At 38.6% G+C, this 27,097-nt stretch overlaps 1 protein-coding gene across 1 annotated transcript in view; it reads right to left on the bottom strand.

The window, feature by feature from the left end:
• Nucleotides 1-6,671: 6,671 nt before the first annotated feature.
• The window catches only part of LOC145776688 (E3 ubiquitin-protein ligase XIAP-like), a 47,571-nt gene continuing 27,145 nt past the window's right edge, over nucleotides 6,672-27,097 (bottom strand). Inside the window, exons 11-18 of the mRNA XM_082587919.1 lie at nucleotides 13,564-13,749; nucleotides 13,287-13,401; nucleotides 12,704-12,957; nucleotides 12,292-12,469; nucleotides 11,912-12,024; nucleotides 11,309-11,454; nucleotides 9,245-9,429; nucleotides 6,672-6,749 (exon numbers count right to left, since the gene is read on the bottom strand). Coding sequence (XP_082444045.1) covers nucleotides 6,672-6,749; nucleotides 9,245-9,429; nucleotides 11,309-11,454; nucleotides 11,912-12,024; nucleotides 12,292-12,469; nucleotides 12,704-12,957; nucleotides 13,287-13,401; nucleotides 13,564-13,749 — 1,255 coding nt within the window. The remainder of the gene's footprint in view (nucleotides 6,750-9,244; nucleotides 9,430-11,308; nucleotides 11,455-11,911; nucleotides 12,025-12,291; nucleotides 12,470-12,703; nucleotides 12,958-13,286; nucleotides 13,402-13,563; nucleotides 13,750-27,097) is intronic.

The following is a 27,097-nucleotide window of genomic DNA, read 5'->3' as shown; positions in this document are numbered from 1 at the left end:
ACATTTTCTTGCGTCATAAAATGAGAACCAAAGTGAATATAAAAACTTTCGTGAATAACATCTCTCCCTAGTTGATAAATTCATCAACACAAACATCTCTTGGTTTTAAACTTGCAATGCAAAATATGGAGGAAAAGCAAGTGCTGTGACACATATGCACTTTTCTCACATCGACAGATGAACTGGTCACACAAACGCAATACTTACAGGCAATAAATCTCACCCATGTAATTGGTCAACACTTCCACAAAAGTAAAGTCTATAGTACACTCACTTAGGTAATGAGACAACAACAAAAAAATATTTCAGCATTTGATTCGCAAAACGAAAATGTACAGAAGGTCTTTACACCAACAAAAAACACTTTTGACCTTATAATCAATGTACACTGTACAGTAGGGAGGGCCGTCGGAAACAGATCGCTTAGCAACTCGAGTTTCTTAGGAGGTTTGTCGAGTAAATGGCGAAATTGAAAACCATTTTTTAATTGAACGCCAGGAAGACGGCGCACAACACGGACCTAATCGGTATATCACCCCATTCCAGAGATGTTGCCAGAGTTGCCACACCGTCCTTATTTCTAAGACTTGTCCTTATTTTGAAGAACTCTATCTTAGAAAATATTACTGTCCTTATTGCTAGGAAATGTCCTTCTTTTTGATTTGAGTCCTTATTTTGTCTTATTTTCAACAATTAGTGAATAAACTTAGTGGAATGACAGCCAAATCCCTACTACAGTAAAAGTAAACCTAGACCTGAGTTGTTGTGAGATGCACATAGTATTAACAATATGGCATGTGATATGTAATGGCTTGTATAAATGCTGAAATTTGTTCAAAAACGTTTGTTTTATTTTGTATGAAAATTTAATTTTTCTGTTGTCCTTATTTTGGGGTCCATGTCGATGGCAACCCTATTCATATGCGTGCGCAGCACACCCATCAAACATGGTTGCTCCATCAATTATCATACAGTTAAACATGCAAGTAGGCTACTTGGTAGCCTATATAAATGGTGAAGGCAGGGTATACAAGTAGCCTAAGTACTTGGTAGTCTATATAAAAGGTGATGGCAGGGTATACAAGTAAGTGGGCTTCTTGGTAGCCTATATAAAAGGTGAAGGTTTGGTATGCAAGTAACTAGGCTCTTGGTAGCCTATAAAAAAAGTGAAGGCATGGTATCTAAGTAAGTAGGCTACTTGGTAGCCTACATAAAAGGTGAAGGCATGGTATGCAAGTAAGTAGGCTACTTGGTAGCCTATATAAATGATGAAGGCAGGGTATACAAGTATGGTAGCCTAAGTACTTGGTAGCCTACATAAAAGGTGATGGCAGGGTATGCAAGTAAGCTGCTTGGTAGCCTACATAAAAGGTGAAGGCATGTTATACAAGTAAGTAGGGTTTTTGATACCCTATATAAATGGTGAAGGCATGGTATGCAAGTAAGTAGGCTACTTGGTAGCCTATATAAATGGTTAAGGCATGGTAGGCTATGCGAGTAGCCTTGCAAGTAGCCTACTTGGTAGCCTATATAAAAGGTGATGGCAGGGTATGCAAATGCAAGTTAGTAGGCTACTTGGTAGCCTATATAAAAAAGGTAAAGGCATGGTATGCAAGTAAGTAGGTTTCTTGGTAGCCTATATAAAAGGTGAAGGCATGGTATGCAAGTAAGTATGCTACTTGGTAGCCTATATGAAAGGTGAAGGCATGGTATGCAAGTAAGTAGGCCACTTGGTAACCTATATAAATGGTAAAGGCATGGTATGCAAGTAGGCTGCTTAGTAGCCTATTTAAAATGTGAAGGCATGGTATGTAAATATGTAGGCCACTTGGTGGCCTATATAAATGGTGAAGGCATGGTATGCAAGTAGCCTAAGTACTTGGTACCGTAGCGTAGATAAAAGGTGATGACAGGGTAGCCTATGCAAGTAAGTAGGCTGCTTGGTAGCCTATATAAAAGGCAAAGGCATGATACGCACGTAAGTCGGTTTCTTGGTACCGGTAGCCTATATAAAAGGTGAAGGCACGGTATGTAAGTAAGTAGGCTACTTAGTAGCCTATAGGGCTTATAAAAAGTGAAGTCAGGGTATATAGACGACACAGGTATCAGATAAGTATCAGTGCTCGCAGAACAGGTAGGGTGTTACCCTACTGACTGAAGCAAGTAGGCTACCATAATTGGGTTCTGTTTCAATGAAACATATAATCATAATAGTGAAGTGAAGGGATATTTAAAACACAGTTCGCAATTTATTACAGGTATTCAGGACAGTGATTCGTAAAGTGCTAGTGGTAGCCTACCAGTCGTATTTTACGTTGATTGATTGAATGCAAATAATGACAACATACTAGTTGCTCCGGTGGAGTCAACAGAAACTCACTGAGCCATCAATTCTACGCGATTTTAGCATCTAACAGCTCACAGAGCTTTTCGTCGAGACCGATGTTCCTACATCGATTGACAATTTTCCATGCTGCACACAAGCAGTTGAGCGCGCGGTCAAACTCGCCACCGAAGTGAGCAATGAAGTCATCGGCCATAATAGTAGACATGAACTTATTCTGACGCGAACTGCTGCTCGTTCACAGCGTCCACGTTTTAGTCAAAGAAAGATTACGTTCTGTGATTGTTTTTGACTGTTGACGTCGTTTTGTGTATTTTTTGTTTTTTTAATTACATTTTTTTGGAAAAACAATTTTTTTATTTTTTATTTGGGTGATATTGATTTTTTTGTGCGGCGTCTTCCCGCGGCCCTATCTAAAAAAGGTTTTCAGATTATTTGTTTGTGACCTAAGCCTCCTATCTGAGCCGAGTTGCTAAGGGATTTGACAAAAAAAGTGCATTGACGGCCCTCCCTACTGTACAGTAGTAAATAGATCCCAAAAAGTTACGAAATGATTACAGATGTGATTATCATTGAACAATAACAGAGTAATACTCAGTTACTTTACGAAGGATATTGACTTGGAAAACGTGAGCACATTAAATATTTTAACTATGCAAACTTAGCCTACAACTTTCTCCCAGTGACATATAACAGCACGCACCATTGTTTTCAAAGATGGAGGAAAAGATGACTTCAGACGTGCCATGATTATGCTCTTCTACAATTAGTCATTTATCTTTGACCACAAGCCGGGATTTCTAGGACATACATTACAATTATACATGCAGTAACAGTACACAATGCCACCAATTTAGGTGGTTTTAAAACAAATTTATATAGGTGAAACATTATTCTTGACAAAGACTATGCCTACTGAGACCAAGGAACTTTACATTGGAACAAAATATCGTTTTGTTTCAATGTAAATTAGCCTACTTTTGTTGCGAACAACTCTGCAAAACATTTTAAACATCGCACTACGTTTTAGCATCTAGACATAACTCCTGAAAGAGACTGCAAACTATACAACAGACTGCATGGGATGCGCTATGGGATCAGACAAAAACTGAGTTTTGACAACATAAACTGATATTTAATTTGGCACAGCAAAGATGAAAACGAATACAGGTGTTTATCCGGAATGATGACTGATGAGGTTTGAATCAAGACTGGTGATCCATGATGACGTAAAGAATTCACTGACAAAATAGGCGATATTCTCTACACATCACAGGAACGAATTTCTTAATGTTACGGTATCAAAGTATTACCCCAAGTGCAGCACTGTTAGCACACAGTTCTATAAAAGCTTAACAGTATTACCGCACACTGTAACCCAATTGAAGTTTTTCACAAGAACCAAAGCTGTCAACATGTTCAAAGCATGGTAAGGCTATCACGGATGCAGATAATGTCAATGGACAACGATGGTAACAGTATTAAAGGACGGTAGCGGTATGGAGATAGACAGCAAGAAATGTAGGTAACTGTACAAAAAGTAGCAAAGCGAGGGGTATTTACAACATTGCACCTAGCATTTTCGACAGACGCTGTTTAAGGTACCGTAAGTTTAGAAATCTATAAACAGTTTCTAACTTAAATATTTTATTGTATGGCATTTTTTTTGCAATTAACGCTGTCAAAACAAGCTTCAATAGTAGTAGTAGCATAAAAAATGTAGCCTATTCTTCGCTTCCTAGTGAAGAGCAAAGCAAAGCATGTGTTGAATATGCTAATGCTAAACGTTACACAAATCACATTTGTTTAACGAGTTTGATTAAATAACGCTTTTCGTTTGAGTTGGAGATCACAATTATCTTAAATCACTCAAGCCAACTGTATTTGAAAATATTTTTTTAAGGACACTTCTGATGGAAGAAATTGGGAAAATAAGGTCAAACATGATGTAATAAGGCTTGTTGTCTAATAAACAGGATCTCTGATGTGGCGTTATAATTTATCATTGCTTGTGATTCGACAAAACCTGTATGACCCATTTTTAGAATAAAGGTTGAAAAATTGAGGACATATCATTCTTGCATGTAATTCAACAAAATAGAATATTTTCAGAATAGAATGGACGATTCTGCCGGATATGGAATGTAAAAAAAATTTGTTGCCATTTATACAATATCCTGGTGAAAAAACACCAAAGTTTCGCTATTTCGCATGATAAAAACACCAAGAAAACTAGAGGGGATCTAATGAGCACAAAGGTGACAATATGGCTGGAACACTAAATAACAATTAAAAGAATATGCATGATCCATGGCAGTATTCCACTAACAACGACAAAGGGGTTCAACAAAACAACTAAATATGAACATGAACTTATAGAATGGAAGATGAGAATAGAAAGTTAGCCATAAACCGGTATAGCCTACCTTCAAACGTGTTGTGCAAGGTCGTCATCCATGACAATCTAGAGATAGGGCCTAATTTGTTACATTCTGCAGATTTTGTCAACTTTTTGTCACTGTCTGAATGAAATAGTTTAAAAATGATATTTTAACGTTTTTATTTTCTTCTCCAGGAAATAAATTGAGTTGTTATTTCACTTGGATTTGACAAACAAGCACAATTTAACACGAAAAATTTCAGTCAAACTCTGCTTGAATGTTTTTCAACTTACTTTTTCTCATTTTTAATTCTTCCCTAAAGCAACAAAATATATAACTGTAAATCATTAAAAGTCAGCAAAAAGTTAAAAAAATATATATAAAATTTTGGTCAGACAGTAGCAGTAGCGATAGCTAAAATCTGCAAAATGTGACAAATTAGGTCGTACCTCCAGATAGCCATGGTCATCCGCAACAAACAAAACAATAAGGCCACTTCTTTGTGTTAAGCGGGCGTCCCTATCTCTGAACCCGCAGGCGGTGCTACGAGGCTTTCATGCTTGTGAAGGTCAAAATTTTATCAAGCAAGCATTGGACTTTATTTCTTGCCTGAATACAAAATTTTCCTTGAACTAACTATCTTTACGGGGTTCATATTTTTATAGAAAACGTGAATTCAAGATCGGAAACATTAAAATAACCTAACGCATACATCTATATTCTTAAACCGCAAACAGATTATCGTACCATGCATTTGTTTTGTTCTGCTATGAAAACCGAGCAAGATTTGTTGATAACACTGTGATGAAAGATTTTCTGAAAGCTTGGAACGGATTTGAAGGATTAGGGGTGCTGATTTCAAAAATCGCATCAGTTTTGGCTAATCTGACTACAATTAGCCGCTACATTCAGTTTTTGAGTTAATCTGATATAAACAAATCCATCCTTCCATGCAACAATATCGTATAAAGTTATAATTCTGCAACTATAAAATATTCAATAGCTCAAAAATTTGATGCCATTTTTGCAACCTGCGCCCCAAAAATGTTTCTAAATCCACGCAATCTTACAAAGTCGATTTAGGTTGCTGAGATGTGTAACACAGGTAGAGGACAGAGGTAGTGCTAGAGATTCATATAACTAGATTTGTTACTCATTGTTTATTAAGTTACTTGGAAAAAAAAATGCTGATATCAATAATTATTTTTAGCTACAAATTGAATAACTAAAAACAAGTTGCTGGTTTTTAGCAAAAAGTAAAAAGACAAGGTGCGTTGGTACAACAAAACTAATGACCCTACTGCTCTGCTGTATAGAGTAATTTCAAATCCAGGCAGTTTTAAGATTATATTTATAGCTTACATATCCCAAATATGTACTCTGTAAATCTTTTTTTTCCTTTCCTTGCCGTATTGGACTGATGAATTAGGATGAACAAGAATATTAAGGACTGAGTTGTAAGCGACCTACTATTTTAAGTTTGATTTCAACTGCACCTGACCTAGGGATGGTAAAAGTAGGGAATTGCTCACTCAAAAAGAAGGTGGACAACTGGAGGGTCATAGTGTTATGACAAAACTTAGTCCAACTACAGTTTGAGGTCTGCCACCATAAGTCGCATACCCAGGTACGGTGTTTGTGACCTGTCCACAAGTGTACAAAGTGTTTATTGCCAAAATAAATGTATGAAAATACGTTATATCATGTTTATTTTATACTATTCAATTCATGATAAGTCAACGGTAGACTTCACGCTACAGTGGTAAAGACACGTAGCTTTACACTACTGCAGTAAGGTTCTGCCGATGTTCTAGCACCCAGAATTTCAAGCAAAATATAGCATTTCATTTGATAATGAATTTATGTAAAAGCAAAGAAAATGTTTTGCAGTTTTGCAAATTTTGAGTTTTTCAGTGACCCTCCAGCTGTCCATATCGCAAAAAAGATCAGTAAAGTGAGTCGTCCCAGTATTCCACGGTCCCTAACCGAACCATGCAAACCCTACCCCTCTTCCTGGCCAGGCTCTGAAATTTATTGGAAATCCAAAATAGGCACAAAGTGAAACATTCAGAATGAACAGAATTAGTAAGAACAGAATGGCTTGCATCATTTTTCAAGTATTGCTTTGCTCTCTATGGGAATGTTCAGCACCTTATGTGTATGTTGTTGAAATAAAAAAGGTGCTACATTAGTTGAAAATGAGTCAATGAAAATAAAATAGCAAAATGTGTAACTGTTTGAAATAGCGGAACAAATGTGAAACATCGCAGCAAATGCGAATCTGACTCGGCTTTAACTTTACGTTCAGAATCCTGTCCGAAAATCTTGAGCCTACTTGCAACGTTATTGTACAAAAGGTGTTTTCAACCTTTTTAAGAAATATCGATTATCGTTTATTATGTGACTGTTGACTGCAATATTATATGATTGTTGCATTGGACTTGACAGATTTCGCAGCTGTAACCGAGTAAGATATATTCATGACATATTTAGGGTGTTTCATTTTTTCACCATTTTTGAAATTCAAAATGCCTGGGGTCCCATCTGGTGGTATTTGGGGAAAAAAGTTTACACCCCAATTTTTTTTCAATTATGACGTCATATTGAGGTGGTCCACGAGGTTTGAAATTTTTGGGCCTCAAAATCTCGAAATTTGGCCGTATCTCCGGAACCGCTTATCATAGATCGACAAAATTAGTATCAAAATGCGCAGAAGGGTCGGTTTCCTATACCTGATGTAGAGAATATTAAGGTCTATGTGGTTCAGAAAAAAAGTTATTTAAAAAAATCTGATTTTTGGTATATTTTCTCTTGATGAACAAAGATCAGGTGATCAAGATAAAGTTTTTCTGTATTTTTCCACTCTTGGAAGCTGTTATTGCGTAATAATAGTTGGTGTTAATGTTTCAGTACTGGGCTTGTCTAGTCTTGCTATCTGGTTAAGCAAAGCCCCATCTTGCATTGCTCCGGGACCCTTCTTGGCGCCGTCCACAAAAGAAATGACATGGGAAAGATACATTTCGTTTATGTGGAACATGCATTAAAGGGTATGAATATCATGACCAACTTCATCATTAAGATAATTGACCAGTCGAGTATTCTCCGGACTTTTTTTTCCTGCGTTGAGAGCAGTCGTATCAGCCATGACTGAATATACTTGGGATAGGTGAACTCTGCAAACCTCCTGGATGATGGTGCCAAAAATCAGTTCTGCAGTGACCGACACACTTTTGGGAAAAGATTTAACAAGAAGCACACTTCCGTGCTTCATGCCATTATCATCAACAAGTTGACCCAAGAAAACGTATCGATCTATTTTATCGACAACGCGCCCATCATAACATAACTGCATGGCAGAAGCTGAGTTGAAAAGGTTCTCACTTTCCATCAGAAATTTTTCTCGCGTTTTTTGTCGTTGGCGGTATGCTGTCGAAGGTGATGCAGCATTGCAGCTACTTGATCTTTTCCAAGAACCGACCTCATAAGATCTGACTGCTGGCGTACCGAAGTCATCCTACGATCAGCAAGTACACAACTTCTATCATTTATTGAAAAAGAATGTACTTTCTTGTACACTTTTCCCCAAACAGTTGGTTTCAGAGGCTCGTATTCCTTATCATCTTCCCAATTCATTTCCCCATCAGAGTCGCTTTCGCTACTGTGTAGAAGACATCTAACTACTTCATTTCTTTTTCTCTGTTTCAAACATACCAGTGCCGATGCTTTGGCAGATTGTATGCCAGAAGTGCTAGGTTTCTCTGTTTGCTGAGCATTGGAAGACCAGCTTTGTTCCATATGCCAACTACATCTTTCAGCAGTTCATCTTTCAAATCTTGGAAATGGGGTATTTTCTTCAAAAACTTAGGATTAGTTTCGGCTACTTTCTTCCTCAAGTTAAAATAGTGACTGACTATATCTGAATTAAGGAGAAGCACATTTCTCTCCAATTCCTTGAAGTTTTGCATCGACATACTGATACCTGACCTTAATGCCATAATGACACTTAATCTAAAGCAGGTGAGCAGCATACCTCTTTCTCAACGGTTACATTAATATTATAATAGTAATACCTTCAAATTACCATTTCATCTCTCGCAAAACAAACAAGGACTATTATTACGCAATAGCAACTTCCAAGAATGGAAAAATACAGAAAAATTTCTTATCTTGATCACCTGATCTTTGTTCATCAGGAGAAAATTGACCGAAAATCAGATTTTTTGAAATAACTTTTTTTCTGAACCACATAGACCTTAATATCCTCTACATCTGGTATAGGAAACCGACCCTTCTGCGCATTTTGATACTAATTTTGTCGATCTATGATGTGTGGTTCCGGAGATACGGCCAAATTTCGAGATTTTGAGGCCCAAAAATTTCAAACCTCGTGGACCACCTCAATATGACGTCATAATTGAAAAAAAATTGGGGTGTAAACTTTTTTCCCCAAATACCACCAGATGGGACCCCAGGCATTTTGAATTTCAAAAATGGTGAAAAAATGAAACACCCTAGATACACGAGTCGATATTTCAATCTTTTCTCGACAAATCGGACATTTACTCAAAGCTTGGGCGCAGTTGGTACAACTGCAAAGATGGCCGCAGGGGATGAAAAAAACATCAGCTAAGTTGTCAAGACAAATTTTGCATTTCCGTTCGTCTTGTAGTTCTCGGATGCGTTCCTCCATTAAAGTTAACATGCCTGAAAATCAAAAAGCAAACAAAATCTTGACTACACGAGTTTCTGCTCAACTATCTGCACATAACAATGTTTTTCACAACATAAACTTTAAAAAACAATGCAATAGGCGTTTTGAAAGGTTCACACAAACCGAAAGACAAAAATTAGTAACCAAATATGTTGCTATTTGAGGAAATTTCTAAGAGTCTGAATTGTTACAATCATAGCTATGATAAACCTGTCATCTTCCCATTACCAGAAGTAAGTAAAATAAGCAATATTTGCACCTAGACATATGTTTGGCTTGTTTAACCGGAGATTAGGTATGTACGTTGAGCACAGTTTACACAATAATAATGTAATATGTAAGACTTTTCAACTGCACCCTGGAGGTAGTATAGTTTGGTGCAATTACATGTTCCATTTAAAATTTCAAGGATTTTTTGTGGATTCTATGTTGAAAGCTGTTCATTTGATGTGTCAATTTAAATTTTAATTCGTTTGTTTTTCGCCAAGTTTAGTTTTGCAAGTAAAATAAAGATCCTGCTATACAAAAAAAACCTAACGACTGTATGATGAGACTACCTCCAGGATGCAGTTGGAAAGTCTTACATATTTTACATTATTATTGCATAAATTGTGCTTAACATACACATCTAATCTCTGGTAAAACAAGCCAAAAATTTGTCTAGATGCAAATGTTGCTTGTTTTACATACTTCTGTAAGTGGAAAAATGACAGGTTTATCATGGCTATGATTGTAACAATTCAGACTCTTAGAAATTTTCCAAAATAGCAATATATTTGGCCGTGTTCTAGTAGGCCGTGGTAACTTAAATACCTAAACTAAAAATTATAATGTTAACAATTAATGTTATTTAGCCTATAGGTTATACCACTATGAGTACTACAAGTCCCGGAAACAACAATAGCAAGATTATGATTTAATACAACGCTTAGTCGTGAAGGTATAACAAACGTTTTATAGCTCAGCATAATAAACAAGGGCATATCATTATAAGAAGATTGATAAATACAAATCAAATTGGCATTTCTAATTACCAATACGTCAATATAGACTAGACTTAATTCCAGGGTTGTCGGTATTTTACCCGACCCAAAAAAACCCGGGTGGGTTTTTTTCAAAAAAACCACTTAAAAAAACCATAAAAAACCCAGAGCATCATATTTGTCCAATTTTTATCAGAAAATTGAAAAAATGAACCAAAGTACTACAAGGTACTTAAAACAAACTTCAAATTAGGATGTGATTGTGAAGGAAATTTCCAAGGATGAATTGAAAACACAGTGGATATTTCTGTACACAAAAATCAAGTAATGCCACTTTGTACTACACTAAAACTCATTTATGCAAGGCCTCATAGTTAAACAGCCCCAGTGCATTATTTTATTGAGTTATGCCAGCATGTACTGAGAGTGAGAGGCACTTCATTGGTAAAAAGTAGTATTTGAGGTGAAATAAGCATGAATCTACCTTTTTTGCATTTTTTTTAAAATAAAACCCCAAAAAAACCCGTTTTTTTAAAAAAAAAAAACCATGCGGGTTGGGTTTTTTTAAAAAACCCGGGTTTTTCTCAACCCTGCTTAATTCCCAATGAAAAGGATTTTATCACTACATTATTTACTGAAGAGCAAGAAGTGGAGTTGTTGCAATATTTTACGGAAAATATATGCTGTCGCATGACAGCGGACTCTAAAACAACAAGGACTACCACATGATAATAATTAATAACGTTTATGACATTGCCAGTTTTGCTTAACACACATCTTGTAAAAAGGCACTAAACATGTTTACATATGGGCTGCAATCCGCTGCATTCTTGAAGTTACCAGTACAGTAGGTTATATCAATTAATTATTAACCAAAATTGACGATTACTTGCTGATGTTAAAGGTGTACTCGGCATCTCCACCCTGCTACTTATAACTTCTTCATTATCCGACGTTTCCGTGTTAGGAGGAGTTGTTAACTCTGCCACGAGTTCGGTAGCTGAAGTGTACATGCCGCCACCACTTTTCAATTTTCTGGTACAGTATAAGAGTAAATTTTAATTCCTGAATTATGATCGTGCGATGCTATAAAAACACTTTTTCGCGCAAAAACAACTGACATATCATTTTTGAAAAAAAAAACGCATTTGAATAAGTTGAAATATCATCTGTAACGAGTTTAACCACATAAAAATCCTGAATCATACATTGCATTGGTTGGGGAAAGAGCGAGTAGCCAATTAAGAAAACTTTACTTTAAAAGTTTAAAACTACTTTGAAATGATATTCAATCTTTTGCATGAGTGATAATATACCTCCATTAATGAAAATACCAAGAAATGGCTATCTGAAGGGAGCCCTAATGATCAAACCTAATGATCAAACGACAATCAGAAACTAATGAACCTTAATGATCAATGCGACAATCAGAAAACAAATCCTGCCGTAATCTTTTCCATGTTCATCGCAGAGAGTTCATACAATTACCAACCTTTTGACCACTCTTTCAACTTGCTCTCGACTAAATCCCATTTCTAGAGCTCTCTTCACATAATCTGAAGACATTACTGTGGTGAGTTGTTCCTGGACACGCTGCCTTTCAGCCTAAAAAATTATACGTGTTGGTTTACCGTTTATTACATTGTAGCAACGTTACTTTAGAGCTCAAATTCAACTTTCTCCCTATTTTTGGTGATTAGTGCGATAAATAGAGTATATGCGCTGCATCAACAAATGTATTGCTTTTTTGGACTTGAAAAGAAGAAAAAGAATGACCGTGTGGTGGATGGCTCACCAAACACATGAGGTGTCGTGATGTGTAAGTTCCCTGATGTAGGGTGAGGAAAAAAACAACTAAATGAAAAAAATTACCATCGGGTCAATAAAGGGCGGCGAAGAAGATGGACCGCGCTGTTGACCAGCACCAGATCTTTCAAGTGAGGGGGCCACATCAAACGGCCCACGAAGCGTGGGGCGTGGGAGGTGAGGAAACATGGATACTATCCGATGGACAAAATCTGGTCCTTTGCGTTGAAGCAAAAACTCACACCTGCGGAAATGAACAAATTTTGAAGCCAGTGCAATTCAAAAAATAATTGCGTTGTCAGTAGTGATCACTATCTTGCAAAAAATATAAATGGTTGAAGTCTAGTTGTTATGAAGATTTTGTCTGAAACAAAACTAGCTTTATCCACTATTCATCTGACAGCTTAGTGCGACGAATTTACATGTCTTCAAGTTGGAACACTTGTAATTTTGCTATCTTTTATGACCCATTACTCACGTGGGAAACCATTTAGCATGCTCTGTCCATGGTTCGTCTTCAGGGTCCCAGTTTCGCAAGACTCCGCTACAGTACCAGCACTTGACTCGGTCGCGATCGCCAAGGAAAAAGAAGCCGGCTTTAGAAATTTGTTGTGGCGTGGCCTGCACTCGATTGGACGGCCATCGACTGTCAAACGTGGAATATCTGATTTCTTCACTTCTCATGTGAGGGTTGACCGGGTAGAGGCACGGGAACAGGTCAAGGAGGCTTCTCTGTAAAACGCAGAGCATAATCAATAACACTCCTTAATTAAAGGCACTTCACCTTTATCAAATGTCTATTTCATACCACTTATACGAAGGACATTTCAAGATGTGTGAAATGGTTCTGAAAGGTCAAGGAGTGCGTGCGGGTGGCAAAGAGACAAAAGAATGAAATAGCAACAACGTCATAATATAAGGTGAAAGCGACAACAGGCGTTTCCAACAATTCTAAACAATCCAGTATTAATGCAGGCTATTAAAGCAGCATATATTTCTAGACGCCATAAGTTGCAGATCAACAACTTTATTCAAACTACATCAAGACGTCATGATCGTACTTGCTCGTCTTCGCTTAGATCTGGTGGCTCTTGCATTCTCTCACATCTTGGAGGAATCGGTACGTTTTCGTTTGGTTGGAGAACCACATTCATGTCCTCATTGCCACGGGCCATCCTGTAAGCCAATAGCTAGGCTATCACCATTAGCATGTTAGAGAAAACGCAAACTTTCAATAAATATCAAAAACCTTAAGAATTGTTACTTCCGACAAAATATTAAGGTCTTAACAGATAGGTTCACACAAGGCTGGCCATGTTTTTACAAATATGGACAAACCTGCAATTAGGATAATACCGCTGATGTTCCACATGGACTTCATCGCCATAGTTCCAATTCCTTAAGACGCCACCACAAGAGAAGCACTGCACTCGATCCAGGTTTCCTAGATAGAAGAAGCCTGAACGTGCTAGCTCCGAAGGATGCACAGAGATGTTTTCCTCCGGCCATGTGGCAAACGTTCTCCTGAAGGAGAAAAATCGTTGCTTAGATTTGCAAGATTTCAGTGATCGTTCGCAACTAGATTAGCAATGCAACAAGCCTTAAAGCAGCCGGCGGCCATGGCCGCTAAGTAATGCTTGAATGACCGCCGGTGCTACTTCCCCAGTCGGCCAATTTGGCCGCCGGATTCTTCTAGCTAATTATATAATTTCACAATAGAATGATCGTGGATTAACTGTCGAAAATATCTAGTATCAAAGAGTGACGCAGAATTAGGTCAGCGCGTCATAATCACCACTGTTGTATTGTGCGGAAACATTTGCTATTGTATGGAAAATATCCAGCTGCGATCACCAGCTATAAATCTTATTTGTAATTTCCCACGTTTATTTTAACAAAGTGTTAATCCGAAGTGCTAATTTACATGGACTGGCAATATTGTCGTTTTTATGTCGATTCAATGTTGTTGTCGGACATTGAATCGTTGTTAAACAGGAGAACCAATCAGACAATAAAATTCGTCATTTATACCCTGATTTAACAACAGCAAACGTAGAATCAATGTAAAAATGACGGATTTTGTTGCCTGGGTAGGTTAGTTGACATCCGAAGGGAAAACACGTGTAAGTATTCATAGTTGAAAAATGTTCCCGCTGTGGGTTAGTGACTTCACACCCTCAATGGTGACATCATAACGGTATTAAATCGTCAGGTTTTATGAGAGGCGGTACGCAGTGAGTTGAAACAGTTTACTGAGCACTTGAGCATTTACCGAGCAACGATTCTATAGCAGTTATTGCGTGGTACAACGAGTCTATTGCAGGACGTCGCCCAGACCTCAACAACACTAAGTGATCATTTTGGCCTTGTTGCAAGTTTAATTCTATTTACTTGTGCTATCGCTATTTGTATTTTTGGCCTCCAAGCACGCAGATTTGGCCGCCGAGAAGGAGCTCTCGGTAGGCCACGATGGCTGCCAGAAAAAAAACTGAGTTTTAAGGCCTGATGCAATGCAACATACGAAAGGTGTCCATAGTATCTATACAATGTATGATTGATAAATTGATGAATTAGGTGATATGTTTAAGGCTGTTTGAGTATGAAACTCTTTCGCATTGAATTTTACCGATGGTTCACGTCATTTAGGTGCAGACAGACAGTACCTGCCAAATTGGTGCGCGCACTGTGGCGTCAGGATATTTAAGTGCACGGCGCCAGATCATTTACGTTCTGTGACATTCATAATCATTTATCAGAATACTTGATTATGGGACAGTTCTCCCGCTGTGTTACAAAGTAAATTTCAGTTTGAAATATATCAGTGTGCAGTGCCTGACTATGCAAGTACAGCCAAAAACCCACTTAGCAAACTCGTTTGTTTAACTCTTTGAAGGTTGGGGGGGGCTGTCAATTCAACTTTTTTGCATCAACAGTTGTATCTTTAAAACCACTAAGGCTGCGACTACGAGATTTCTTGACTTTTCCTAACTTTTATTCACCTCTATTGAGCTGAAATTTTGAGCGAATAGAGGTTATAAATTGAGAGATATAAGACATTTCTCAGCACATCCTCTGAAATATTTCATATTCTATTGTTCAAAATTTTCCCACCAGCTGGATGAAAGTAATTAATTTGGCCCATGTCTCGTTAATCCTAACTGTTTCACAGCGTGAAGGAAATTGGCTGTATGCGTGGACCTTTTGTTCTCACCATGGCTTACAAGCGACGTCGATACAGGTAAAGCTTCAACTTTGATACGATGAGTTACCGTCGCTTGCGGTTGAAATTGCGTAAAATTAAACATAAGACTTGGTGCCAATGCATCTAGAGCGACAATTGTTTTTCGCAGACAATGATGTCCTTTCAATCAAACAAAGCATAGGCTACATCACTCTCATTTCTCGTGACATATTCAACGTTGTGGACTGTTTTTAAATTGCTCTGTTTGGGCCACAACGCTTTTTTGAATAATTAGAAATTAAGCTACTGTAGAAGCTGCGCTGTAACATATTATGATTTTGGTTTCAAATCTTTCCTTTTGTCCGACACACTATCAAAAGCAGAAAAGGCATCGATGTTCCCAAAGCTTCTCACATATACTTGTAAACATTTATTTCCAAGTCGACATGTAAAGATTTGAAATGCAATACGCTCCTCATTTGTGTAGGATAAACCAGAACAACACGCTTTTGTGAAAAGGACGATCGTTCCACCACGGTTTTAAGTGATGCGGCTTAGTTGAATCAATATATTCGAGGCTTCTTGTACCAGGTTCACTGTCACTGATAAACTAAACCGCAATGCAGTACCTCACAAAGCAACTGTAGCGTAACATTTCCACGTGCTATAACTCGTCATAAATTGTGAAAACTTGTGCATTTAGGCTACTTGTCAAGTTGTCTCATGTGAAATATAAGTTTACATAGCAATGTCACAATGAAATCTTATCTCCGTTTAACAAACTAAAGATATGAACTTATGCGACGTCTTGCAACGTTGAATCGACGAAAAGGCGGGTAACTGCCAACCTGAACTGAGAATGCATGAAAGAAATCGTTTATTGTCAAATGGACGTGACGTCAGAGACGGTGAATCGACGTAGGCTAGCGGCGAGAGATATTTTAGTTAGATAATGACACGCGGCAGCGCGTTTACATTGAATAAAAATACTTTTATTTTATCCATTTTTATTTCCATTCTTCCTAGTTTCGTTTCACAATAACAAACAGATGAAGTTACGCATATTTACTAAATTATTCAATAAACAATAATGCATCATCCAGCATTATGTCAGCGCTGATTGACTAGACATATTCACGATTTGGCCGAGTTGTGTGAGAATTGTATTCAATTAATCGCATTATTTATTGTAGGTAACACCTGCAAAAATTCAAGTAATTGCAGACTCTGCCCTCATAAGTGTAGTTTAGAAGTAGCCATCTCATATTGAGCCAATCGAATCAATGTAAAATAGAACGCTTTTACTTGATAGCGCGTGTGATATATAGGTTTTATCTAACAACTTTCAGTTACATTGAAAGTGAATGGGTAAGAATTATGCAGTCTGTGACAAGGATTGGAAATGTATAATCAGAAAATATAATACCATAAAGTATATTGCGTTATGTACATCTAGTAGTTTTTATGAACATAGTATCATTTTGCAGGCAGGCGTTTTTATAGGGAAACAAACTTATTCAATAGTTTGATTTATGGCACTTATCCAATTGTTTCATAATGCGAATAGCTGTTTTAGTTGAATTTAGAAAAAAATATAACTTATAACCGCAGACAGATGCAACTTTTTTCATACTTTAGGCAATCGGCAGTACAGTGAACCATAGTGGTACATAACCCATATGCGGAGTAATCGCAAGGGTCAACCCAAGTAATGGAAAGGTTCTTTTTGAATTATGGTGATGGAATTCTTGTAATGCTATTGAACTTCATCTTGTTATGAAAAACTTATATTGTTTGCATTTGCAAGAAATATCAAACTTTTGGATTTTTTTATCACTGAACTGTCCGTTAGTGGAAGGTTTCTTGATTACCTTAGTTAGGCCTATTGGTAAGTCAGGGAAGTATTTTTTGATGTGACATATGAGGATATTCTAAGAGACCGAGTTATTTTGTAAATAATATTTGATTTTTGGACACCATCAAAATTTTCACACAATACACAAATGCGCATCGAGATATAGTGCTCATAGTTGGGAAAAGTTAGATTGTGATAATTACAACTTGCCTGAGTAGGCCTACTGCAAGGGACAATAAAAATAGATGAAACAGCATTCATGGTAATATAGACGTTTTGCAAACTGCTCTTTTCATTTTCAATATAATAACAAGAATGACAGCTTATTTTCACTAAACATATAAACAAATATCAAAAATTATGGATGAACAGCGCATCTATATTTTTCGGTTTAGGTTCAACAATGCATTCCAGCCGTCAAAATGATGGAATATTTGGTAATTTTGTTGAGACATACCATTGCCCAATCCCAATCGTTGAATTTACATCAGAGATAATTTTATTAGATAGATTATCAGTTTCATGCACATGGTTTCATTCAGCATTATAATGTTGTTTTTCAAGCCACGTGGCGTTCATGGTCATAACGAAACACTGCAGAAACAGCCAATATTGATACCAGGTAGGCCTACTAATTATTATGCCGCTTTTGTCGAATCTACGTCGCTAAACGACGAAATCGTGCAAACGCCTGTTGGATTTCCCTTCTACGTGTAGTTTATCACAAACGTGAAAGCGTTGCTCAAGAAGCTAATCTAAATCACCATAGATAACCATAATATTCATATAGTTTCATCATCAGTAAATATGTAAAGTGCCCTCTGATTGCAAAACTTCACAATTTTTGACAACGGTCTGACAATTTATTATATTGCAAAGTTTTAGTTTATTCTTGACTTCTATAATTATGTGTAACAGTTTTTTTCTAACTAGTTTGTATGTGACTAACAATTTGTTTCATTACAGTATACATTTTCTTTAGTATTTTAACGCCATTATAAAAACATATTACTTCGTTTTCACTTTTAAATAAAACATGGCAAGGCAAGGATTCAGTGTTGAAGAAATACTGCAACATGTTTTACTGGATTCTGACGACGAAAGCCAGGCGGATGATTTGGAGGATTTATGGCACTCCGATTCAGATGAAGAAGCAGATTCTTCTCCGTCAACTTCCGTAACAGCGATTCCGATCGAGATTGACGACCAGTTACCTTCCATAGGCGATGTTCAACCGGAGTTTGCGCCACCACGACGATTGTAACATCGAAAAGACTAGTGAAAAGCATAGATTCCTCTCTCGACATGAACAACTACGATAATGTTGAGTTTCCCGACACACTAAAGTCTTATACAACTTTTGTAGAAAAGCCAAAGAACAGACAAGAGGGCGGCGTCAGCATTACTTGGTCTAATGCGAGGCCGGTGCACAATGGGAGAAGGGGCCGAGCTAACATTATATCTGGCCCGACTGGTGTTAGAAGAGAAGCCAAAGAAGCCAAGACTCCTCGGCAAGCATGGGAACTGTGTTTTTCTTTAAACATTTTGAACATTATTGTTCAAGAAACAAATAGAAAAATTGCCACACTCATCTCTCAATTGCCAGAGAGAATTTTAGATGACAGCAGGTACTGCTATTTTGGCCCAACCAACAACGAGGAGATGCTGGCCTTTGTTGGATTGGGGTATTTTCGGGGGCTATTAGGACAGGCTGGTCATGCCACGGATGTATTGTTCAATCAACTGCAAGGGCATCCCGTGTTTAGTGCAACAATGAGCAAGAACGGCTTTAAATTTTTATTTTCGAACATTTCGTTCGACGACCAAAATACTAGGCCGCAACGTTGGAAGAATGACCGGTTGGCCGCATTTCGAGTCGTTTTCGAAATGTTTAACGAAAACTGAGACAAACATGTCATTCCAGGTGACTACCTGTCGTTGGACGAAACGCTATACCCCATGAGGACACAAATTGCCTTCAAGCAATATAATCCAAACAAGCCTACGAAATATGGCCTTCTGTTCAAGTCGGTAAACGCCAGCAGATTCCCATACACATTTACGGCATCGGTCTATTCAGGTAAACCGAAGGAACAGCCATTTCATTTTTACGTTCGTGGAACAGAAGAAGTAGTAAAAGGAATGGTGATGAGCCTGGAACAATACGGTGACCTTCAAGGTCGGAATATTTCGTATGACCGCTTGTACACCTCCATACCACTCGCGCAGTCGTCGTCGTGTGAGCCTCTGGGGCCGAGGGTCTATCCTTTTACCACCCTAGGTTCACGATGTTTACGGTTCACTCGCGCAGTGGTTGCTTGACAGGGGTATAACGTCAGTGGGAACCCTCAACGCTATACGTAGAGGAAAACCACTGGAAGTGAAGCAAGTGAGTGGTAGGGAGGAATTTTCGTACGAAATTTATTGGCAGACGAGTGAGGCTGATCTCATCCTACATTCTTATGTAGTAAAAACGAAGAGTTCTGGCATGTGGAATGTGTTGATGGTGACGACCATGCAACCTCTATTGGGGATTACCAAGGATGACGGCAAAAAGAAGCCAGGCTTGTATAAGCTATACGACTTCACAAAGGGTGGCACCGATATCATCGACCAAAGGATGGGTTCATTCACGTGCAAAGCGAAGTCCCCACGGTGGACAACTACTGCGTTTGCTTATTTTTTGGATACTTGCCGCGTCAACGCATCTACAGTTTTAGCACTAAATGAAGGGACTGATCCACGCAAGCGAAAATCCTTCGACTTCGGTTGGGAACTGGCCATGGAACTCGTGAAGCCATTCATAGTCGCGATCTCTCCAGGGCCTGAACTATCACACCATACATAAGATTGAAGCAGTAATAGGGAAACAACCTTCAACAACAACTCCAAGCGGCGGAAGAGCTACCCTGCTCCAACTATCGTCGACACGACGTATGCAAACACGCTATTATGGGAGAAGGTGCCAAAGCCAGAAAAAATAAACTACCAAAAAACCGTGGCCAATAGGGTGGGGTGAACCAAAAATTTTGCTTTGTCTCGTTGATATTTCTTGTGGAACAACATAAAACGACCAGAAACCGAATTTGAGGAAATTTTGACCTTGGGAACCTACCCACTTTTTGGGTTGAAAATTCTGCCTTTTTCGAAAAATACGCAAAACATAATGCTTATGAAAATATAACTTCAAGGACACTTTTTTTGGCTATGTTCAATATACTATTTTACATTGCACTAATAATGACTTGGACTAGCTTCTAATACAAGTTTTGTTTAGGTTTTGAGATTCGATTGCTTTAATTTTTTTGCAAAAACATGCAATTTTTTTCAAAAATCGAATACCATTGCATTTTTAAATCAGTTTTGGGAATATAAAATGACAGTCATGCAAAATCAATTGGATTCAACAGTCATTAATTCAATTGTAACACAAATATACTAGCACTTAATTTTAGTGTTAACAGTATCTACAAATGTGCTTGGCTGTTGTGCCCCTTTGTATCTGCAGCAGGAATCAGATTCCTGGAAGCTATACCAGCACGGATGAAGCCATGTCTTCTATCAAACCCACACACTTTGTACGATGCATCAGTCACCATTTTCACAATTCTTTCTACTGATTGGGAGTGGTTTGGGTAGCTTTTCACTTCTATTTTGCTTTCACGATATGAGATGATGTAATCAGATGTAATTGTGGTTGTGAAGATAGGTTTATAACATAAATATACGGTGATGTTGGAATAATGGTTGGCCTCATAATTTATCGTTGGAACAACAAACTTCCGAACGGATCTATCACCAATATTTGCCCCATTGCGAATTTTCAATATTGCCATGACTGCATTTTCTCGAACTTTTCTGGTGTCATCTGCAAGCATTGCCATTATCACATTTTCAGAGTGTGCTGCGGTCGTAGAAGTAACTACACTCCGTGTTAGGGATGCAGAGTGCGAGCGCCTCTACCAATCTTTTGTTAGCTCTTCAGATGGTCAAACAACACCCTCAGCCGCCAAGGCTCTTCTGGAAAGACTCGATGCAAAAAGAAAAGAACGCTGGACAGAGACCATCCAATCTCTCGCACTCAAGCCGTACAGCGTAGAGCACACTCAATAACCTTATGGGACGATCAAGACAATCACCCCGACAATGTCCCATTCCTGCTAATAAGATTGCATCGCAGGTAATAAAAAATGGAATATATAAGCCGTGTAACCATATCTCCGATCGGTTTGTTACCAAAGAAGTGACAAAGCTTTGGGAGATCAACACACCAGACCAGGAGAGCATTGCTAGCTCCTTCTCACGGATCGAATTCAATGCTGCCCTCAAGCACCTAAAACCGGGTAAGGCCTCTGGTCCAGGTAGGATATGTCCAGAGCTTATCATGCACGCTGGTTATGTTCTAAAGTCCTGGTTATGCAATTTCCTGTCGTCCTGCCTGTGCCGCCTCAAGATTCCTAAAGTATGGAGAAGATCTCTGGTCGTCGCAATCCCTAAGACATTAAGCCAAACAAACCACTAGACGATGCAAATCGCCCCATTTCCTTGCTCTGCATCCCTTTCAAGATCCTTGAGAGACTGATCTACGCCCGTGTCGAACCAATAATTGACCCACTGTTTCCCAAAGAGCAAGTTGGTTTCCGATACCGGAGGTCAACTGTAGACCAAGTCACACTACTAACTTAAGATATTGAGGAGAGCTTCTCGGCAAAAAAGAAAGCGGGAGCTGTTTTATCCACCTAACAGCAGCCTATGACACTGTTTGGCACCGTGGCCTAGTCTACAAGCTACTCCGCCTACTCCCTGACAGGCACATGGTCAAAATGATCATGGAACTCGTCCACAACAGGAGTTTTACCCTTGCCACCGGAAGCGGAAAACCAAGTAGACTGCGGCGACTCAAAAACGGTGTCCCACAGGGATCAGTCTTGGCTCCCCTCCTTTTCAACGTCTATACGCACGACCTACCATCAACAACAGCTGACAAATATGCATATGCTGATGACTTGGCCATCTTGTACTCTGCGTAAGACTGTCAATCATTACAAACGACGTTGAGCCAAGACATGACGACCATATCTGGATACCTTCATCAATAGAAACTGAAGCTCAGCGAAAGTAAAACTGTGACGGCAGTCTTCCATGTCAACAACAGGGAGGCAAAAAGTGACCGTTAACGGCAAAATTTTGCCGCCCTGCCCAGAACCAACAAACCTTGGGGTTACACTTGACAGGTCACTCACATACCGTTTGCAGTCACTACGCAAAAAGCTGACATCTCGCGTCGCCCTGCTGAGACGTCTGGCAGGCACAACTTGGGGTGCAGGTGCTGACACCTTGCGCACTGCAACCCTGGCTCTGGTTCACTCCACTGCTGAATACTGCGCCCCTGCTCGGTGCCGCAGTGCCCACACCCGCCTCATCGACAGCCCAATCAACAACGCATTGCGAACTGTGACTGAATGCCTGCGCCCAACTCCAACAGAGTACTTACCAATCCTTGCAGGCATCCAACCTGCTGAGCTCCGCCGAAAGGAAGCCATAATACACCTGGCTGGCCGGGCGGGGGATCCTAACCACTTGCTCCATGCAAAACTCAACATCCCACCTCAGGAATCTCCCCGGCAACTAAAGTCAAGACACCCCTTTGTGCCAGCTGCTGTTGAATTACTACATCCATTCAGCGATCATGCCATCAGCGCAGCACACTTCATGGAAGATACTTGGAAAGCAGCGTGGTGCGCCACCGACACCAAACTACATGGTTTTATACCCCACCCGGTGGCGCGCCCCCCTGGTATGGACCTGCCTGGGCCGACTTGGGTCAAGCTCAAAAGAATCCGAACAGGAGTCGGTCGCTTTCACTCCAACATGCACCAATGGGGTCTGGCTCCCTCATCGGCCTGCGAATACGGAGCGGAGGAACAAACAGCTGACCATGTCGTTCTCGAATGTCCAATCTACAAGGCACCAAATGGAACGCATGGAATAGCAACGCTGGACGAAGCTACACTCACCTGGCTCTCCACCACCTGCCCTGAAATTTGATCTAGTTTCAAACGAAAGAAGAAGACCGTCTCTATCAAATTGTCAGACAATCACAAAAGGGTAAACGACTATTCGACGCGGCACTTTTCGACGAGGCCCTATTCGACGATGAAACTATTGAATGCGGGAATTATTGGCCTATACAAAACTAGATAGCCTAGTGTAACTTTTGACTTTGGTAAATTTTTAGAAAAAATCCAAGATTTTTACACATTTTATGATTCATTTCCCTACTTTAATTTGCATCTATTGGCTCCATATTGGGAAAAACACATAAGTAAACTAATAGTTTTACGTATAAAAGAAATATTACAATATTATATCAACTTCAAAGAATGCGAAAAAAACTTTGAAATTTTAGGGATATTTTGAAATACTATGAAATTTCAACTCAAAAAGTGGGTAGGTTCCTGTTGTCAAAAATCGCTGAAATTTTTTGTGTGATGTTTTCTCAAACCTCCACAAGAAATATCTGCGAGAGAATGCTCAAATCCAAAATTAGTACTTTTTCACCCCACCCTAGTGGCCAATGTCAGTGCTGTGAAAAGCCTTTATACCCTGCACATTCCATACGAGTATGTCAATCTTGCTTTTGCGGAGAATAAACTATTAGAATGATTGCGGTTTTATAAACTTTGGCTTCAACCAGAGCCTAAATAAAACGCGGGGCTCAATGAAAGATTTTCCTTTTTTCCTTTCATTAGACAGATAGCCATTTTTACGTTGATTCAACATATCAAGACGTTGAATACTTGTAAACATGCGCGGTTTTGCAATTAGATTGCTTATCAAAATCATCTATCCTTTTTTGTATAAAAAGTGGGTCATAAAACTAATCGTAATACTCGATGTAAAATTCAGCATTTTTATATGCTGAAACAGTATAGTATTCATATTTTATAAGTCCATTTTCTATTTAGAAAATATCAATGTAATGCGGTTTGAACATAGCTGGATTTTAGCACGGATACAACGACTGATTTTATGACTTTTATACAAACAAAGACAGAAGAGAAGTAATCTTATTGCAAACCTGTGCATGTTTACATCGTCTTGCAATGTTGAATCCACGTCGAAATGATTGTATTAGCATTGTATTCAATTCCTCGTATTATCGAACTGTAAATGTGCAGCCACTTGTAACTTCAATGTGCCTCGTTGCATATTCCTAAATATTTCTGAACTTGTGTGTACATAACCTGACAGAACACAGGTTGCTTTACCATTGAATCAAGTTGCAAAACGTTGCTGCAAGAGCCTTGTGCCAATTGCTGCATTCCGGTATTACTGTAACCAAATCAAAATACTTATCAATATTTTGCTGCCAAACTGACATTTTTATCGCATAAACGCCTATTAGGCAGATAATTCTTTGTAAAGTATTTCTCCAGGTTCACAATGATTTGACGCATAATACTACTTTGAATAAATCTAAATATTGTTTGGATTTTAGTGTGTGGCGTATGAATCTTAGAGAGCTTATTGAATCAGCAAGAAAATGACCAGTTTTGCCCCAGGCATTACAGATTTTCCTTATGAAGAAAGCGTTGTGACGTTCTGTTAATTATTGAACCGTAACTGTTTTATTTTGAATTTCTTTCTGACTTCTGTTTACGTATGTCGTAGAGCATCATCGACTTTATCGGGTAATCTTACTCCTAGTACTAGCCTTGTATGCAGCCGAGTTCACATTGAACTTACATTGAGAGATGCTGTTGCAACTACAATACATTGCATTTAAACCGCGTTTTTTGTTGCATGATCTTCCATTCCTTTCGTGGATTACATAATAGTATTTCAGGCCTCGAAATTCATGGCGGACATGTCCGCCGTCACAGCATGTGATGTCCGCGGGAAGTACCATTTAGATCGGTCATATTTGTCCGCCAAGAAATAACACAGGAACTAGCGATACAAATCGTCATTACATAGCACGAACAATTGTTGCGAGAATATAATTTTCCGCGCATCTAGAAAATGTGAATACCGTATCCCTTAGCTTAGCTTCCATTCAAGCAGAAAAACTTTCGATTTTTACGTTGCTTCAATGATTGATTACATTGAATGGGCGTAACAAAGGCAAATTCTTCTCTAAGAATCGATGGGAATACCGTTACTTCACACTAATCACGCGCAACTTGGTTAAGTTTTACGTCACAATGTCTGGCTTTGATCTCCGAGTAATATTGATAAGGCAAGGTTGGTTACAAAATTAGATTATACGATTAGGCTATTACAGCAAGATGCAGCAAAATTTGTTAGGTTTTGGTATTACGGTTAAGAAAGAAAAGGTCCAGGGAAAATTCACTCTCGTTCACATGACACACAAAAATAAACCTAGAGAAAAAAGCCTAACAAACTAAGAGACTTTGCACAACAGAAAATAGTGGCGTTAGTGTAGAATTTTTCCGACTCGTGCCCAGAGCATTGTGACGCAAGAAGCCACACGACCTCGTTCGGTGGAAGTTAATCAACTTATGCGACGTATTAAGCAGCTATACAGCGCTTTGACTCTTCAAGCGTACGTCGTTGGTGTGATGAAAGCCTTTCAGAGTGACTTCTCTGAAATTTTAAAAAGCCTTCTAACAGTAGCTATAGTGCTCAAATGGCGAAGAATTATCAAGATAAAGTGATTAAACATGACGATCAACGCTAAAACTGGTGTGTCCGCCATGAGACTTAACTTGTCCGCCGAAATGCTTAGACCGGACACGCTTGTCCGCCATCAACAAAAACGAATTTCGAGGCCTGGTATTTGATCGGGGATATAGTGAGCTTCGGGATACGAAATATATTCCTATATATATAGGCATAATATGAATATATAGGAAATATATATAAGAAAATATAAGCCTAATAAATATATAGGAAATATAGGCCTATATATTCTTAAACTCAGTCGATGGCTGTTTTGGTATTTAGACACTTTCATTAAAATTGCACACATTTTTACCCCCTAAAGTGGCTATGCCTATAGCTGTAGGCCTAGGCCAGGGATGGCGAACCACTGACCCGCGGGTCACAAAGTGACCCATCACAGATTTTCAGTGACCCACTTGTCTTTTTTAAAATAATGAAATTTAAACAAATATTTCAGCAAAGAATAAATGTTTCACTAAATATTTGTAATAAGGCCCCACCCTATTTTAATCTAGTACCGTACCGAATTGCCATATAGCAGTCTGACACAACTTAAGTTGTGGTAATGTTTTACAGCGATTTGTTGAATTGTTGGAAGAAGTAGCCTACAACTTTTTTTTGTTGAAAAAATCAAAAGTATCCAGAGTTAAGCGAAAGTACGTGGTTGAATGATTTACATTTTTTCGCTGATTTCACAATGCATTACAATAAGTTAAATACTAAATTGCAAGGCTGTGGAAATATTGTATTATCCATGTTTGGGCATATTAAAGCATTTGAGAAGAAACTCTCTATTTTTTCTGTAGACCTTGAACAAGGTGAACTGAAATATTTTCCTCAGTTGTTGAAGCACTTTACCAGCACCAATTAAACTTATGAACAAAAGCAAACTGCACTCAACAAGTATGTTTTACTGACGAAAGAGGCCAAAAATGTAATGTCGGAAAGGATTACCCAGTTCCGAAAGCTAGATACTACATTGCAGTTCATTCTTTTCCCGCATGCAATTCAATTTGAAAATCTTGAATTATCAAACTTCGAATGGCTTCGTCTTTACAACTTGGAAATGGAAATGATAGACTTTCAAGAAAGCGCAGTTTGGAAAACAAAATTTGTAGACTTAAATCATCTCCTACAAAAAATTGAAA

Source organism: Aplidium turbinatum, chromosome 9, assembly GCF_918807975.1.
Source record: "Aplidium turbinatum chromosome 9, kaAplTurb1.1, whole genome shotgun sequence".
Classification (NCBI taxonomy): Eukaryota; Metazoa; Chordata; class Ascidiacea; order Aplousobranchia; family Polyclinidae; genus Aplidium; species Aplidium turbinatum.
The sequence above is the reverse complement of the archived record's forward strand: the minus strand, read 5'-3'. Positions and strand labels throughout refer to the sequence as shown.